General features: G+C 52.0%; 6 protein-coding genes across 6 annotated transcripts; 5 read left to right on the top strand and 1 right to left on the bottom strand.

Annotated features, from left to right (window-relative positions):
• The first annotated feature begins 1182 nt into the window (after positions 1-1182).
• On the top strand, positions 1183-2714 carry HMPREF1120_07298 (uncharacterized protein). Its single transcript, XM_009161519.1, has one exon. The coding sequence runs from the start codon at positions 1277-1279 to the stop codon at positions 2564-2566; it is 1290 nt and encodes a 429-aa protein (XP_009159767.1). The 5' UTR covers positions 1183-1276; the 3' UTR covers positions 2567-2714.
• Positions 2715-3125: 411 nt separating this feature from the next.
• Positions 3126-5407, top strand: HMPREF1120_07297 (uncharacterized protein; the record flags this gene model as incomplete). The annotated part of the gene is made up of 4 exons (XM_009161518.1): positions 3126-3597; positions 3645-4346; positions 4396-4538; positions 4604-5407. The coding sequence occupies 4 exons, from the start codon at positions 3126-3128 to the stop codon at positions 5405-5407; spliced, it is 2121 nt and encodes a 706-aa protein (XP_009159766.1).
• Positions 5408-6024: 617 nt separating this feature from the next.
• On the top strand, positions 6025-8146 carry HMPREF1120_07296 (histone acetyltransferase htatip; the record flags this gene model as incomplete). The annotated part of the gene is made up of 5 exons (XM_009161517.1): positions 6025-6107; positions 6219-6246; positions 6377-6441; positions 6505-6539; positions 6657-8146. The coding sequence occupies 5 exons, from the start codon at positions 6025-6027 to the stop codon at positions 8144-8146; spliced, it is 1701 nt and encodes a 566-aa protein (XP_009159765.1).
• Positions 8147-8458: 312 nt separating this feature from the next.
• Positions 8459-9425, bottom strand: HMPREF1120_07295 (uncharacterized protein; the record flags this gene model as incomplete). Its single annotated transcript, XM_009161516.1, has 2 exons — positions 8459-9055; positions 9249-9425. The coding sequence occupies 2 exons, from the start codon at positions 9423-9425 to the stop codon at positions 8459-8461; spliced, it is 774 nt and encodes a 257-aa protein (XP_009159764.1).
• Positions 9426-10072: 647 nt separating this feature from the next.
• Positions 10073-11625, top strand: HMPREF1120_07294 (uncharacterized protein). Its single transcript, XM_009161515.1, has one exon. The coding sequence runs from the start codon at positions 10378-10380 to the stop codon at positions 10969-10971; it is 594 nt and encodes a 197-aa protein (XP_009159763.1). The 5' UTR covers positions 10073-10377; the 3' UTR covers positions 10972-11625.
• Positions 11626-11700: 75 nt separating this feature from the next.
• Positions 11701-16367, top strand: HMPREF1120_07293 (uncharacterized protein). Its single transcript, XM_009161514.1, has 3 exons — positions 11701-11790; positions 11837-15627; positions 15692-16367. The coding sequence occupies exons 1-3, from the start codon at positions 11782-11784 to the stop codon at positions 15732-15734; spliced, it is 3843 nt and encodes a 1280-aa protein (XP_009159762.1). The 5' UTR covers positions 11701-11781; the 3' UTR covers positions 15735-16367.
• The last annotated feature ends 256 nt before the right edge of the window (positions 16368-16623 follow it).

Genomic DNA, 16623 nt, shown 5'->3' with positions numbered 1-16623 from the left:
GTAGGAGTCTAGGTTGTAGGAGTCTAGGTTGTAGGAGTCTGGGTCGTAGGAGTCTAGGTCGTAGGAGTCTGGGTCGTAGGAGTCTGGACAGTAGGATTTGGGTTTTGTAGATCAGTGGCAGTGACAGTACCACCCACTGCAACAAATGCCTTCGTATTTATTAGAAAGTAGCAATTAGTAAATACGAAGATCACTTACAGCGAAGAGCATTCGAAACAAGAATCGAATCTCAAATTTATCCAGTCTTGACCCTATCTCCATAGTGATGTTCTTTTCGTGGGTGTGCCATGTCTGATTTGAGCTCTGATCGAAGGTGTGCCATGTCTGATTTGAGCTCTGATCGAAGGTGTGCCATGTCTGATTTGAGCTCTGATCGAAGGTGTCTTATCTCTGATTCAAGGCTTGCGAATTTCTAGTCCGATTTCTCAACGAGGCGCGCCATCTCTGATTTCGCCTCGCCGTCAACTCTTTGTTAAAGTAGTTGAGCTTGTCACCGAGATTTCGGCTGAAGTGAGGGGCAGAGCCGGTGTCCTTATCACCAGAAAGCAAACCTGTAGACATGCCAATAGCTTTACGATCGAAGTTGAATGATGTGTCTTACGCGCCGTTGCCTGGAAAGTGCGGACTTGGGATATGCAACGTGTAGCTCGTTGAACAATGCTACGTTGTCCAAGGCGGAAAGTTTGACGCAGCATTTGAGAATGCTGTCTGGAGAGGATTTCGAAGTGGCATCGGGTCGAGTGAGGGTGGTGGTTGTAAGGGTGAGGGTGAGGAAGGTGAGCTTAACGGCAGGCGTCTGCAGTGCAACTTGAACTTGAGTCGCAGAGACCTACTATTACTTGCGCCTGTAGGAATATCTGACGGCGTCCTCGAAGAACATGTACCTACCTAGGTAGTTTGGTTATACTGGTCGGCCAGTGCAGCAGCGTAGAAACCGCCAAACAAATGTCCATTATTATTTCGTGAACGAACCCGTCGAGAGGCCCAGGCCTCTGGCATCAACTTGAACTCACGTTTAAGGGTACTTGTCTGACACGGATTTTTGAACGCATCCCCACCTACCTGGTAGGTGGCATCTGCCTTCCTTTAGCCTGATTACGGCGTCAGACAGAAACTTGCCTTATCATTCTTGGCAGGCTTATCTGCGTGTGCGGAGCCTGGGGATCGTCTCGAGATTTTGGGCGGCGCATTTATTTTTCGTACCGAGAGAATTGAGCCTGCACAACGCCCAACTTGAACAGCCTCGACAGTCTTACAAAAAGTATTCTGCGCGACTATGGCGTCCTCTATAGGTGCACCCCAGCAGCACAAACAACCCTCACGTAAAGGCAAAAAGGCCTGGCGCAAGAATGTCGACATTACCGAAGTTCAGCATGGCCTTGAGGAGTTGCGGGAGGAAATCCTCCACGGAGGCCCGATCGCCGAGAAACCTTCCGAAGAACTGTTCGCAGTAGATACCCAGGGCTCAGCGGATATCAAAAAGAAATACAACGTTCAAAAACCGCTCAAAATCGACGAGATTCTGACCAGGCGGTCTGCCGTACCCGCAGTCGACAGCCGGAAGAGACCGCATGGAGCGGTTACTGATGGAGTCATTGAGTCAAGAAAGAAACAGAAACCAGATTGGGTGAGCAAAAAGGAAGTACAAAGGCTCAAAGTCAGCATCAACACGGTTTCACGTCTGGACGCGCAGAATATCGACGGCGAAGTCTCCAATTTTGATTTGTGGTCAGAGAACACTGCAGTCGAACAAGTCACTAAGCCTGAAGAAGAGTATATACCTAAGCCCAAGCCAAAGGTCGCCCCTCCCACACTCCGCAAACCACCCGTCCCCATGACTGCCAATGGGAAACCAGTCCGGCCGGTTAAGCAACCGGAGGCTGGCACGAGTTATAACCCGGCATTCGAGGATTGGGATGAGCTACTGAACAAAGAAGGCGAGAAAGAGCTGGAAGCTGAGAGACAGCGATTGGCCGTGGCGCAAGCTGCGGCCGAAAAGGAAGCCAGGATTCGAGCTCTCGCAGCTGCTTCAGAAACGAATCCGGCAGACGATGACAGTGCTTGGGAGGGGTTCGAAACCGAGCATGAAGACCAGGAGATGTTGGAGAAGAAGCGACCAAAGCGCAAAACACCTGCCCAGCGAAATAAGGCAAAGAGAAGGAAGGAAGCAGAGAGGATTGCCAAGCACGAGGAGAGAATGGGCCGGAAGCAGAAACAGGCGGAGCAGATGTTGCTGGAGCTGATCAAACGGCAAGAGGAAGACAAACTAGAGCTGGCTCAGAACGAGCAGGCCGACCAAGCGGAAGAAGGAGACGACCGAGCTCTACGGCGACGGAAGAGGGGCCCCGCCTTGATCCCGGAGAAACCGCTCGAGGTCGTACTGCCTGACGAGCTGCAGGAGTCCTTACGGCGGCTGAAGCCAGAGGGAAATTTGTTGAACGATCGGTTCAGGACTCTCTTGGTGAATGGCAAACTAGAGGCTCGAAAGCCTGTGCTGCAGCCGAAGAAGAAGCAAGTCAAGCTCACGCAGAAATGGTCTCACAAGGATTTCAGCATCAAGGTCTAGATGGGTTCGTATGAGAGCACATGATCGAATACATTCCGGCTTGTTTGTAAGACGGGAGTATAGTCCAATTCATATTTCGCCGTTGTTCCTAGGGTCACCATTGAATCTTCCGATTTCTACTGGCATGACGCCGTACTTGCCTTATTATCAACTAACTACCAGGTATGCATCTGTTAAAACCTAAAGAAGCTGGCCGATTCCGTCGTACTAGTATATACCAGATATATGAGTATCTTCCTTGCGCGTGCTGGGCATGCGACACGCTGAGTCAGCATACGTCAATGATCGGCCGGGCTCCATGGCTGGGCTATCGTTACGACTCCTGCTACGACGTTAGGATAGTGCTACCGGCCTCGATACTGGCAGCTCTGTCCACGTCTTGTAAATTGTGATAACCCGGTCTGCGCTTTTTTAATTACGTTTTCTCGAGTCGCGCCCGCTTGAAGATTGCCGGAGTTCAGTATACATGTCGACGCCGATATAGATAGCCTATGCCACTCATTGAACTTGAGCTAATCGGCAGCCTGTTTGTCCCCCGTCCTTCCACGTTCACGCCATCATGTCCCTGTTCGGTTCCTCCCCGAAGGATCCTGCGCCGCTCGAATCCAAGTCGCTCTTTGGCGAAGGAGCGTCTGCTGCTCCGTCTGCCTCCTCGCTCTTTGCCGACGATGACGGCGGTGAATCGCCGTGGTCAATGCCAGCACCGAAGAGGGCAGCCCGGCAGAATCTGGTTAAGAATCTCCTTCCTGCTACTGATGTCCCGGAGTACTATGTCGATGCGTACGATCTTGTCCTGAACGCAAATGAGCGGACCGGGGTCGGGATTAGCCTGGGCGCGGTTGTAAAGGTTCTGGAGAGCAGCAACTTGAGTGAACAGGAGCAGCAGAAGATCCTAGAGTTTGTGATACCTGGTGGCCATGAAAGTGTCAATGGAGTTGGGAGGAGCGAGTTCAATGTCCTCCTCGCTCTCATAGGATTGGCACAAGAAGGCGAAGACATTACCCTCGATGGGGTCGACGACAGGAGGCGGAGTAAGTCAAAAGAGTGTCTACTGCTGGTACATAATTGACGTTGCCAGAACTGCCCATACCAAAAGTGGCGTATATCGACCAGCTGCGGGCATTAAGTCAATCGCAGACGAGCTCTCCCCAAGCTGCCAAACCACTCCCGGTGAAACCTCAAAAGACCCGGCAGGATTCTTTCGGCGGTGACCCCACGGCAGACCCTTGGGCAAGTCCTTCGAACAACCAATTACCACCTCCTTCGGCAGCAGCTCATACCATAGCAGCCAGCGGTGGAAGCGAAAACAGTGCAAAGAACGGCCTGAACGGGGTCGCAAGGACGACAAGTGCATTCACTACTGGAGGTGATAACACCAACAGTGGCACCGGCTCTCCCCAAGAGACCTTGTCGGCGAGTGCAGGTGCCGAGTGGAGCAGCTACAATGGCAGCTCGACAGGCTTCTCAGAACAGCCAACACTTGGTGGAGGATTTGGCCAACCGGGGGACGATCAGCCCAATCGCGAGCCCCCAAATGCGCAAACTTCTATCTCTCAGAGCATCACGATACCGCCTGGGACCGGCGAGAGCGTGACCGTTACCATGCTCCCAGACAAGGAGGGCATGTTCCTATTTCAACATCACAACTATGAGGTTAAAACGGTGAGAAGAGGAAGCACTGTTGTCCGACGATACAGCGACTTTGTATGGCTCCTCGACTGCTTACAAAAGAGGTACCCCTTCCGGCGGTTGCCTCTTTTACCTCCAAAGCGAGTACAAGGTGAGCAGTTCCCGTACCGTGATTGCCTTCGGCTGATCCAGGCTTACAGTGAATGGGACACATCTTGCAGCCGACGCAGCAGTCTTCTTAGAAAAGCGAAGACGCGGCCTGGTTCGTTTCACAAATGCACTAGTCCAGCATCCCGTTTTGAGCCAGGAGACCCTAGTGGTGATGTTCCTCACCGTCCCAACAGTGAGTGTTTGCCGCCTATTGTGTATTGTCTTCTATGCGAGTCACTGACGCATAACGCAATCTAGGAGCTCGCAGTATGGCGGAAGCAAGCCACTATATCAGTGCAGGAAGAATTTACTGGCAAAGCTCTGCCGCCTACGCTAGAAGACAGCTTGCCGAGTTCCCTGCCTGAACTCTTCGAACAGGTTCGCGCTGGAGTGAAGCGCTCGGCGGAAATATACATCAACCTCTGCGTTCTTCTCGAACGTCTGGTCAAACGAAATGAAGGACTTGCTTCAGACAATTCCAGGTTCAGTCTTGCACTCTCGCATCTGACCGAGTTTACCAACGATACCTATGCCATTGATACGAACGATGTCCCGCTGTTAAACGAGGGCATCAGTTCGACTGCGAAGCATCTGGCAAATACCCAGACCTTGCTAGAGGACGAAGCTAGATCATGGGATACTGGAGCGCTAGAGGACTTCAAAGCCATCCGCGACCATTTCGTTGCCATGCGTGACATGTTTGACCGGCGGGATCGGTATGCCCGCGACAACATTCCACAGTTGGAAAAGCGCATTGAGGCAGCAGAACGCAAACTACAGCAATTGCGCCAAAAGCCGCCCGGGCAAGTAAAGCCTGGCGAGATCGAGAAAGTCGAGAGCAGCATCCTGTCTGATAAGGAGAGCATTGTTCAGCAGCATGCTCGCGGCGTGTTCATCAAGGAGTGCGTACGGGACGAGATTGTGACGTTCCAATCCACCATCTATGCCATCAGCCGGTTACATCAAGACTGGAGTCAGGAGCGAGTCAAATATGCAGAGTTACAGGCAAGCAACTGGAGGAGTCTAGTAGATCAGGTTGAGAGCATGCCGGTAGGAGACTGAGTTCGCTATCCCAGATTTTACAAAGCAAGCGCAGCATGAGAGAGGTGTGTTTTTCTCATAGGGCGTCGTGTGATGGATTCTCCTGGGTATCGTCAAATATCGGCAGCACCTGTCAAGGTGTGCAACAATACATAATATGTTTTTTGGGGGAACCTATTTCTGATATATGATATTCAGGCTGCGCTGCCGACGGCAGTCATTTAGATCTGCGGCCTGATAGTGATGTGATATTGGGAAAAGTGAAAGTATGAACATGAATACAGGTATAATAAAGGTAACTATGGACTTGGAGTGAACGAACAGCAGTGGGCTTCAAGCCTCCTGAAGCATCTTGCTCCAGGTGACTTCGGGCCTAAGCGCCGCCCCGTGTGTGAAAGCTGCCGCCTAAAGGGACAACTTTGTAGGCAGCAAGGCCAAGGCCAAGGAGGGCGCCTCGGGGTTCGCAGCCTCTAATAATTGTATCCCTCTTCTCAACTTGGCCCCCCAAACCGCCGCCCCCGCTACGCCCAAGATACCTATGACCGATCAATAAATCATTCAACCACCACTACTTCATCAATTCATTTCATCAACTCTTTTGCTTCGATAACTTTTGTCGCTCCGACGCCGCGATCATCATGGCGGTCGGAGACCACGGGAGCGAAGCAAATGATACACCCGAACCCGCGGAAAAGAGTTTTGCCACTCTGAATCAGTTACAGTAAGTCACTACAACGAGACGAATTTACGAGGCGCATCAAAACAATAAATCTTTTTCGAAAACCCCCGTCTTGAAGAATCGATGCTAAAAATCTCTTGTCCTTCTGTCTAGAATTGGTGTCAAGGCGTTTGTCGAAAAGGTGAGATTTGATATCCTTTCCTTCCCATACCAGTACCTGTACATGGATTTTCAAGTCCAATCACGTGACGCGCGACCTCTTCGCGACGACATCAAACATCAGAAGAATACAATGACTGACGGTCAGATAGAATGGCGAGACGAGAAAGGCCGAGATCTTATCGATTAAGCAGAGGAATGGGAATCTGACATTCTAGTACGTTTCCTGGTTCTCCGGGCGTTGATGTTCTGAGTGAAGCGGAGTTACTGACTGGAACAGCGTGCATTATGTCGAGTTCAACAAACGTCTCGATGGTAAGTGATGATTATGTCTTCCCTTGACTAGGCGGTATATGCCACGAGTACATTTGCATACGCCCACTTGCTGTGTCAGGATCAAGGCTGACATTTGCTTTTCTCGCCGTCTTACAGAATGGGTTTCGGCAGACCGCATCGATCTGTCTCAAGAAGTGGAATGGCCGGCGCCAGAAAAGCCTGAGAAGAAGAAGACGACTGTTACATCCAAAGGGCCGCCATCCAAGGTAGCGGCGGCATCAAAGTCCATCACCACCAAGGTTGGTGGACGGTCACGGCCGGGTTCTGCGACACCAGACTTGCTCTTGACGTCCAAAGCCGGCAATGACCGCAAACGGCCTGTACCGTCGAAAGCCGGCGGTAAAGAGAACCGTGAAGCAGCTGATGGGGCACTCGCTCCAGATGGCGATCCGACGGCGGTGACAACGCAAGCAGGCACACCGCTACCATTGCCAGCTGGGACGCCGGGAGCGCAACAGGACGACGTGGGCGCTGACGCAAAAGCAGCCGCAGCAGCAGCCTCGGAAGCGACTGGAGATGCTGTAGTGACGAAAAAGGAAGAAAAAGTGGCGCCAATCATGGAGCCAGAGGAGGAGATTGAGAAACTCCGGACGGGCGGTTCCATGGTGCAGAACCACGCGCAGCTGCATCTGGTGCGCAATCTCAACAAGATCCAGATGGGAAAACACATCATTGAGCCGTGGTACTTCTCGCCGTATCCGCAGGAGTTTGCGGATGTGGACATGGTATACATTGACGAGTTCTGCCTATCGTACTTTGCGTCCAAGAAGGCGTTTGAGCGACACCGGCACAAATGCGAGTTACGCCATCCGCCGGGTAACGAAATCTACCGCGACGACTTTGTCAGCTTCTTCGAGGTCGACGGCCGACGCCAGCGCACCTGGTGCCGCAATCTATGTTTGTTGTCGAAACTGTTTCTCGACCACAAGACGCTCTACTACGACGTCGACCCGTTTTTGTTTTATTGCATGGTCACGCGCGACGAGCACGGCTGCCATCTCGTCGGCTACTTCAGCAAGGAAAAGGAATCCGCAGAGGGATACAACGTCGCCTGTATTTTGACTTTACCCCAGTACCAGCGCCAGGGCCTGGGTAGATTGCTCATTGCGTTTTCCTACGAGTTGAGCAAGCGGGAAGGCAAGTTGGGATCGCCTGAAAAGCCCTTGTCGGATCTCGGTCTGCTGGGTTACAGACAGTACTGGAAGGAAGTGCTGGTCGAACTGCTCTCCGACCCGGCCAGGCTGCCGCCCCCCGGATCGGCTTCCCACACCCCTACCTCCGAACACCTCCATCCGCATGCCTCGCTGGGCTTCTCTACCCCGTCTTCACAGTACTCGACTAGCATTTCCGAAATCGCCTCCCTCACCTCCATGACCGAGAAGGATGTCCACGAACAGCTCGAGGTCCTTAAGCTCTTGCGCTACCATAAGGGTCAGTGGATCATCGTCGTCAGAGACGAGTTGCTCGAGTGGCAGGAGAAACGTAGGCAAAAGGAAAAGGAAAAAGGTGCCAGGCGTATAGATCCCAGCAAGCTGAACTGGAAGCCTCCCGTCTTCACTGCCAGTAGCCGTACCTGGAACTGGTAGCTGCTCCCCAACTCTTTTGTCCTTGGTCGTCTTTATTTAGCATGGCGTTGGTGGACTCGCGGACATGGTGTACTGGGCAGGAGGATATACGGTTACAACGGTTTACAATGTTTATAACATGAGTCTGGGAACGAATATGATTTGATGGACCATCAAAATGGAATATTCATTTTATTCGAGTCGTCTCAATGTAATAATCAATGCATTCCCTCATGCCGCCAACGCCTTCGCTCAAAGTATCATATCGTTCGTGCATACCGTCATGTTGGAATGCGAGCCCTGCTCTCCAGACATATAAGACCCCCGAATGTTTTAAGAAGCAACATTGGTGTACCGGGTCAGTTCGTCGTCATCACCCATGCCACTATCCTCGGCGCCGTTTCCGGACATCTCCGTGTCACCAGTATGTCCGTGCTGGCTGTCCTTAGCGGACTGGGCCCCGTCAAGACCAATACTCAGATTGTCGGGTAGATCAATCTTGTTTTCTCGGGCCAGTTGTTCGGCCCAAGATCTAGCCCTCACTAGATAGCGAATGTTGGCTTCTCGCCTCTGGTCCTGGGACTGGAGGATCGCCTCATTCACATCTTTGGCAACCTTCCGCCGTAATGAGGGGTCAACAAGCTCGGCCAAGGCTCCAAACTCGTTCTGGATGCGGGATGTCGACCCAGAGGACTCCGATGACGCAGCCTGACTCCAAGACTCTTTTGGGACAATCAAAAGTGCCATGGCTCGCTCAAGGTCGACTTTGAACTGAGTATCCAAGGGGGCGTATGGTGCGAGATTCTTCTGGGCGAACTCGATGGCCTTACCGACCAGGGAAGGGTCCGGATTAGTGAAGCTTTGTCGAATAAGCTCGACAAGCTGAAGACGTAGAAGTGAAAAATGAAGTCTTTTGTCCAGGTCCAGGAGCTATATTGACCAGCATTAGAACATGATGCCGAGCAAAGAGTTGTGAGGAGCGACGAGAAAGAGTTGTTTGAAAAATCATACTGAGGACTGAAGGTGTTTTTGCTCTCATCCTAGCCCGAAGGCTATGAGTGGTGCATGAAACTAATCTAATCATGGAAAAGAGGGCAGTAGACAGGGGAGGACAAAGACTTACTTCCGGGTTGAGCTCGTTGATGAGCTCAATAGCTGCCTGCAGATCGCCCCGATATATGGAATCCCGGATCTGGACGCGCTCCTGGATGAAGGTGAAATCCGCTTTGGGCTGGATGTTGGCCTCGCTCGCAAACTTTTCAGCAGCTGACGGGTAGCCCTCGGTGATCAGATAGTCCATGATCAGATTGTTCACATCACTATGCGTCGTGCATGTCAGCAAATGAGGTGACACCGTAGATATGGGGAGAACAGGTGTCGAGATTTTCCATCAGAATGCAAAATAACATAGTCTCCTCAAGAAATTTCAGAGAGATTCCCATTTTGTCAAAAATACATCTTGTGAAACTTGAACGAGGGCAACGCGGAGCACTGTTCGGTGCGATGGAACACGTACGTTTTGGAGATTTGTTGGTCGGCGACCCGGCGCTCGAACGGGTGGGCTGTAGCAGCAGCCTGGGATGGAGGATTAGCTGCGGCAATACAAGTAGACAATCAATTCTTCACGCACCATTTTTGTTCAAATTTTAGCAGCGAGACGGAGGCGGTGTCCAGCTGCCGAAAGCGGATCCGATCAACCCATGCAAGTCATAGTATATGGGCAGCAACCAGAAGATTGAAGTTGCTGTCTGCAAAGAAATGCATGGAGAAGGTTGTAGGAGTAAACTACAGGCAGAAGAACGAGGTACATTGTAGTACCAAATGCTGTGGGACACAGGCATTAAAGTGTGTTCCCGTGACTGTGGGTCATGTGACTGGCCTGGCGGGCGTGCGACTGACTGCGCTTCGAGTTGTCCATCACAGGATCGAAATCAACAACTTGGATGAGGCGATGGTTCACGCGACGGGCTCAGCTGGCTACGGGGAAGGGATTGCCCGTCGTTTTTGAAAGTTGTGGTCATCACTACCGTAACCTCTAGAACAGTCCCAAACGACATACTCTGTATCGTCCCGTAGTCATTATTGCAAAGTCACTTCGAAGCGCACGTCTATCCTGTACCGCGGCGTCCGCTTCACTTCCTGATATTGCTCTCCGTATCCCTACTATCTCAGCACAACACCCACGACGTGCCGCCTCGTCCGCAAATCATCCTCGAAGTCTAGTGTCGAAAATTACTGCTGCCATTTACGAGATGCCTCCCTCAACGCCCCAGCCGGCAGATGATTCCCATCAACAACTGCTCGATCAGATGGACATTTATTACACGCCCAAACCCTTCCGCAACCCCAACTGGAAGCCCAGCACGCGCCGAAACAAGAACACCAAGCAGATGATCTCCGAGTCGCAGCGTAAAGAAGCCTCCGTCCTTGCAACTCAGAACAACTCTGGCGCATCAACGCCTATCCCTACCACAGGCGCAACCACAGATGGAGCAGCCACTCCAGCATATTCTTCCGCCGCATCAAGACCCTTGAACATGGCACAAGCGACTCAAAGCTTGAGTACGTTGGTCCTAGAGCGAAACCTGCAGAGGGCCGCCAATGGCCCCCCAGCTGGTACGGCAGGTCCTGCTGTGACCTACACCAATATTGAGAGCGCCCCGAGTTTACATCCTGCAAATCACAAACACTATTGCGATGTTACCGGATTGCCGGCAAATTACACGGATCCAAAGACGAAGTTGAGATACTACAATGGAGAAATCTTTGCCGTGGTCAGAAGCCTGCCACAGGGAGCCCCCGACCAATATCTGGCAGCAAGAGGCGCAAACGTGGTTCTAAAATGAGAGGATACGAAAGGATATTATTCAAAAGATATGAAAACACTGAAGTGCATCGAGGTCTTGACCCCCTGGATCAATGTTGCCTATCTGTCAGTCCATCCAAGTCAAGCCCATTCCACCCGCCGCACACCTTTCGGTGTGTGGTTCAAGAAAGTGCTCCGGCTTAATTGTGGACATTCAAGCTTGTTCTCCGCCTTGTGGACGCGATACCGAAACCTCATCCAAGGAGCAGAATCAGTTACAGCATGTTAAAAATGCTGTGGTCAAGGCGGGCTACTGCACAGGGGAAATGCTGTTGTGACTGAGGCAATTGATCGCAGAAGTGCATAAAGCAGAGTACCAGATTTGGCATGAGAAGGGAGCAAGGGTTAGGTCATAACGCTGCGATGACCGAAAGATGAATATATGAAGTCTTAGTAGACTGCACTACAACCTTGGAGTAGCTCTCATAAGGTCCCGCGGCATGATGCAGAGCCTGGACTGAACAACATAGAGTGGAACAATGTCCGGCACTGATTATATCAACGCTGGGCATAAGGAGCAGGACATTATTGTTTTTGTCCGGGTATGAGAGGATGGAAAGTTGGGCACGTTCAAGTTGTGGTCTTGAGAATTTCTTAATAGTTTTAGAGGCCGGAAATTGACGATTGTGATTGGTGTTTCAGTCTCTCCTCGTAAAGTGGCCTGTGTTAACAACTAAGATATTTGCGGAGTTCAAGTTCTGGGGAGACTTCGGAGCGCGTCTCTTTCTTCCTCCCTGCCCTGTTCTTAGATGTCTGTAGAAGTCCCCCAGACAATACCGCAACCCTGGATATGTTTCAGGTAGGTTACATTGTGCTAATTGAGAGGACTCGGCTGATGAATGCAGCGCCTCAAGGGCGCCATAGACAGTCGGATTGCCGAAGAACAGGCACGACAACGTCAGGCGGCCCTCAGTGCTCAGTCGACGCGAAACAACCAGCGACGGCGCCCGCCGGGCCAAAATGAAGGACCGCGAAGACAGGCTTCGAGACAGAGAGACCAGGGCAATGCCGGGCTCGAGAAAGGCCCTGACCCTTCCGAATTCGAACCCGAGTTCGCAATAGGGGATGACGAGAGTGCGGTGCCGAGCAGGACGGGCACGCCCAAGCCTGATGTAAAGAAGATAGATGAAGAGGCTGGAAAGGAAAAAGAGGTCCCGCCGACAAGTGAAGATGGCCAAGAGACCGGAACAGCGCCAGAAGCCAGCGCTGAGAAGCCGCCATCAGAGGCAAATGGTGATGCGGCTGCCACTCCACCACGTCCTCAGGAACTGCCCGCAGAAGTGCGCGCGAAGCTACGCAAGCTGGATCGAATCGAGGCCAAATACTCAGAATTGCTCAAGGCATACAGGACGGCTCATACGAGGATACAAGCAGTGGAATCTTTCGAGGCTTCACTACGAGAAAATACGCCTTTGACCAGCATCAACGACCCAGGAGCTCTCGTCGAGTACCTGAACCAAATCAACCTGAAGAGTGACATGGTTTTGGAGGAACTTAAACGCGTCACCACTGACAGGGACGAGTATAAGAAGAAGTTACAGACCTCCGAAGAAGAGAATGCCAAACTTCGGGACGAGATCACCGAACTAAAGAGCAGAACCACTTCCGATCATGCAGAAACCCCTGGTCCAGAAAATGATAGTACTGTCGCTGATGCAGCCCCCGAAAACAGCGATCCTGCTCTCACAGAATCAGGAGCGGTGCCTCACGAGTTGGACCAATCCGCCAAGTCGCCCGCCTCGACATCATCTCGTATCGCCAGCTTCTCCTTGTTCTCGCCCCGTCAAAAAGCTACCTCGCCTTCGGGTAAGGACACTTCGGAAGACTTGTTCTCCTTTGACGCAGAACACACCAGGGTTGAAGCTGAGTTGCACGAGCGTCAAACCGAGGTCGAAGAGCTGAAGAAACAGGTCGACAGCTTGCAAGGCGATTTGAAGGTGGCGCGTCAATCGACAGAAAGCATGGTGCAGAGTCTAGAGACGGCTACCCGCGAACTCCAAACACTCCAGGAGGCGAAGGACAATTTCGAGGAGACGAAAACCCAGTTACAAAATAAGATCGACGAACTGGAGGTGCAAGCCGCGGAAACGGGAGCGAAGAATGACGACCTTCTGGACCAGATTAAATCACTGGAAACGCAAAAGGACGATGCCTCCAATCAAGTCGAGAAGTTGGAGGGTCAGATCAAAGAATTGGAGGCAGCCAACGCGGATCTCGAGAAACAAATCACACGTCTGTCTCAGGATACCAATTTGCTGAACGAAAAGCTGGCGCAAAAGGATGCCACTGTGAAGGATCTCGAGGATACACTGGCAATGTATAAATCTGCAGAACGACAGCAAGATGAACAAAGGGCGAACGGTCAAGCGGACGCAAAGAAGTTGGCTACAATGCAGAACATCATGAATACGCTACGGCAGCAGCTAGACAAGGCAGAGACGACTGTGGCAGAGTTAAGAGCGGAAATCGAACGTAAACAGGACGAGTTTTCCAAACAACCATCAACCAAGATTTTCGGTTTCCTGGACGAGAGCGCTAAGGCCAAACTCGACAGCTTGAATTCACGCGAGGATGTGGTGAGGTACCTGTCTGAAAACTTTGGTCTACAGAAACCGACCAGCAACAACAACCTTGCAAGCACTGCGGAGCCTTCGCCGGCCCCATCCGAGGCCGGTACCAATGCAAGTAAGAAAAAGAACAAGAAGAAGAAGAAGGGCAAGGGTGGTCAGCAAGCAACAACCCCTGACACTGATGCCACTGTTCCAGCTAAAGTGTCGGAAACTCCATCGAAGATTGAAGACGGCCCTGCTCCCGATGAGAAACCATCGGAAACGCAGATTGCCCAGCTCGAGCAAGAGATCAATGAATTGAAAGCGGAGCTAGGCAACAAGACGGGTGCCATTGAGCGACTCACCCAGCAATTAAAGGATCAAGAGGCTTTGCAGGAGGAAATTGAGACGTTGAGGGATGACCTTTTGCACCAGGGAGAAGAGCATGTCGAAGCCCGCGATGCCTTGAAAGACGCCCAGGCGCAGAAGCAAAAGCTGCAAGAGGCTGTCGACACCCTTGAGAAGGATCTTGAGGAAGCGCGCCGAGCAGCAGCCACGGCTACCGATACGAGCAAGGCTCACGAGGATCTACTACAACAATATGAAGAACTTAAACGCAAATGTGCTACCCTAGAAAAGGATCTCAGCGCATCCGAGCAGCTTGCCACGGCTCGCTACAAGGATATCACTGATCTGAAGGAGTTGCTTTCAAAGGCTCAACCCGAATTGAGGAGCTTGAGGAATGAGGTCGCGGAGCTCAAATCGGCCAAGGAGGACCTCAAGAACAAGACAGGGGAGCTGAGTCGGCTTGAAGCTCGATACGAGGACATCAAAGCCGAATTGAAGGGACTCGGCAAAAGACTCGGAGACAAAGACAACGAGATTAAGGAACTGCAGCAGAAGGTTGAGCAGGAGACAAGCAGCCGAACCCGGATAGAGAAGGAACTGGAAAAAGCGCAGGGCGACCTACGCACGGCAGAGTCGAAAAGACAAGAAGCCTCGGCCTCCGCGGATCAAGCAACCCAGGATCTCGCCAAGGCCAAAGAGGAATCGACAGCCTTGAAAGCCAAACTACGAGACATGGAAGATCAGCTGTCGGCACATGCACGGCAGGTGGCAGAGTTGAAGGAAGAGCTTAATCTGAAGACAGCGTTACATTCGTCCTCTCAGTCTTTGGTCCAGTCACTGAGAGACCAGACACATGAACTGACGATGCAAGCTCGCGAAGCGACAACTCGAGCGGACAGCCTTGAAGAGGAACTGGCCGAAGCACAACGAATGCTCTCGGAGCGGACCAGGGAAGGACAAACAATGCGAATGCTTTTGGACCAAGCAGAAACCGGCACCGAGGCCAGGATCCGAGAGATGAAGGAACGCATGGAAGCAGCCATTGAAGAACGCGACCGGATTGAAGACGAAGCCAGTGTCAGCAATCGACGGATGATGCGTGAAGTGGAAGAGGCCAAGGCCAAAGCTCGGGAGGCGCAGCGGGCGCTCAAAGTGCTCCAGGATGAGAAGGAAGAACTGGAGAACCGGCAACGCGACTGGAAGAAACGGCGAGAAGCCCTCGAGCAAGCCGCCGCCCGGGCAACCAAGGAGGTAGAAGACGTCAAGGCCGCCATGGCGGGGCTTCGCGAAGCTCTGGACGAAAGCGAGAGGCAGGTCCGCGAACTGGATGCCCAGAAAACAGATCTCCGAAGAGTGGCCGACGAGGCAAGGGAGCGTGTCGAGAAATTGACAAAGGCTAATAAGAATCTCACGGAAGAGCTCAAGGCGGCACAGTCGGGCGCGAGGAATTACAGAGGGCCCATGGCCGGTCGGCCAGGTCCGGGGTTGGAGTCCGGGGTGCCGAGTTCGAGGACGTCGATCGATTCTTCGAGCGCAAAGTCTCCTGCCCCCAAAGAGCGTGGTTTGTCGACAACGACGAGCCGGAGCGATACGCCCACTAGTACCGCCACGGGTCTGAGTCAAGGAACGGTCGACTACGTGTATCTGAAGAACGTTCTTCTGCAATTTCTGGAGCAGAAGGACAAGGGCCACCAGAAACAGTTGATTCCAGTATTGGGGATGTTGTTGCATTTCGACCGGTAAGTCTTCTGCATTTCGTTCCCCATTGCTTCGCCTTCGATGTGGACTGACGATGTTCAACAGGAAGGACGAGCAGAAGTGGATGGCTGCCATTTCGGCAAGATAGTTGGCCTCTGGTCTTTACTGGCGCCCTGTAATCTCGATCAGCGAGATCTGCCCGCGTTTACATCCCCGTGCCAGAGCCGGGGCCGCTCCCAGTGCGTCAGAGCCTTGTGCGTAGGTACGGTCTTTGGATGGCGGAATCATCTGCATCCTACTCTAGTCATTAACTCGGGGTCCGAATTAGAAGACAGTCCTCGGGAGTCAGTCTCTGATGTGGAACATCCCTGTCGAGGTTGTCGCGAAAGCTCATGTCTATGGACGTGTCTTACCGAGCTCCGACAGACTGGCGCCTGCTACACAGCACACACATACATAATCACGACGCTTCTAGAGTGTCCTGTACGTGCGGCATGGACTACTGGGACCCCCAGCGACTGCCTTGTACATAAAACATTTACAGTAAAGACGTGCAGCTCTGACTTTAAATCCCATCAGTGATGGGTGCAAGTGGAGGGGTACTTGAGAGCGTTCTTTCAAGTCCAGCATGACATTGTATTGTGTCCCATTCATTTATTGTAACAAAGGCAATGGTAACAGGGCATTGCTCTCGTGAATGTGGGCAACATGGTAATATTTTTACCAAGTTCAATTTTATTGATCAATCATGCTAACACGATCGAATCTCCCCGCTCGTACAATACAAGTAAATATAAAATACCAAAAGCAATCCGAGTATCCATTCGTAATCGTACAATTCTAATGCCATGCTAATATGACAATCTCTATGCCCACAAGGGCATATCTATCACTCCAGTGAAGTCTATCTCCACTCACCGTTTCTCACCGCAAGGAAACTTACCTCTCACCTACCATAGTTGAAGTATTGACCATGCCGTAGTGCAACGACGACCCCGGAATTACATCCTGGTGCTGATGCTGGCTTGCCGGTCGTT

The sequence above is a fragment of the Exophiala dermatitidis genome, assembly GCF_000230625.1.
Source record: "Exophiala dermatitidis NIH/UT8656 unplaced genomic scaffold supercont1.6, whole genome shotgun sequence".
NCBI classification, from domain to species: Eukaryota; Fungi; Ascomycota; class Eurotiomycetes; order Chaetothyriales; family Herpotrichiellaceae; genus Exophiala; species Exophiala dermatitidis.
This window is presented reverse-complemented; position numbering and strand designations above follow the sequence as displayed.

Excerpts from the sequence above, each read along its gene's own strand:
- HMPREF1120_07298 (XM_009161519.1), top strand. The coding sequence starts at position 1,277 with ATGGCGTCCTCTATAGGTGCACCCCAGCAGCACAAACAACCCTCACGT.
- HMPREF1120_07294 (XM_009161515.1), top strand. The coding sequence starts at position 10,378 with ATGCCTCCCTCAACGCCCCAGCCGGCAGATGATTCCCATCAACAACTG.
- HMPREF1120_07293 (XM_009161514.1), top strand. Across the intron at positions 15,628-15,691 it reads ATGTTGTTGCATTTCGACCG|GAAGGACGAGCAGAAGTGGA; the intron begins GTAAGTCTTCTG and ends GATGTTCAACAG.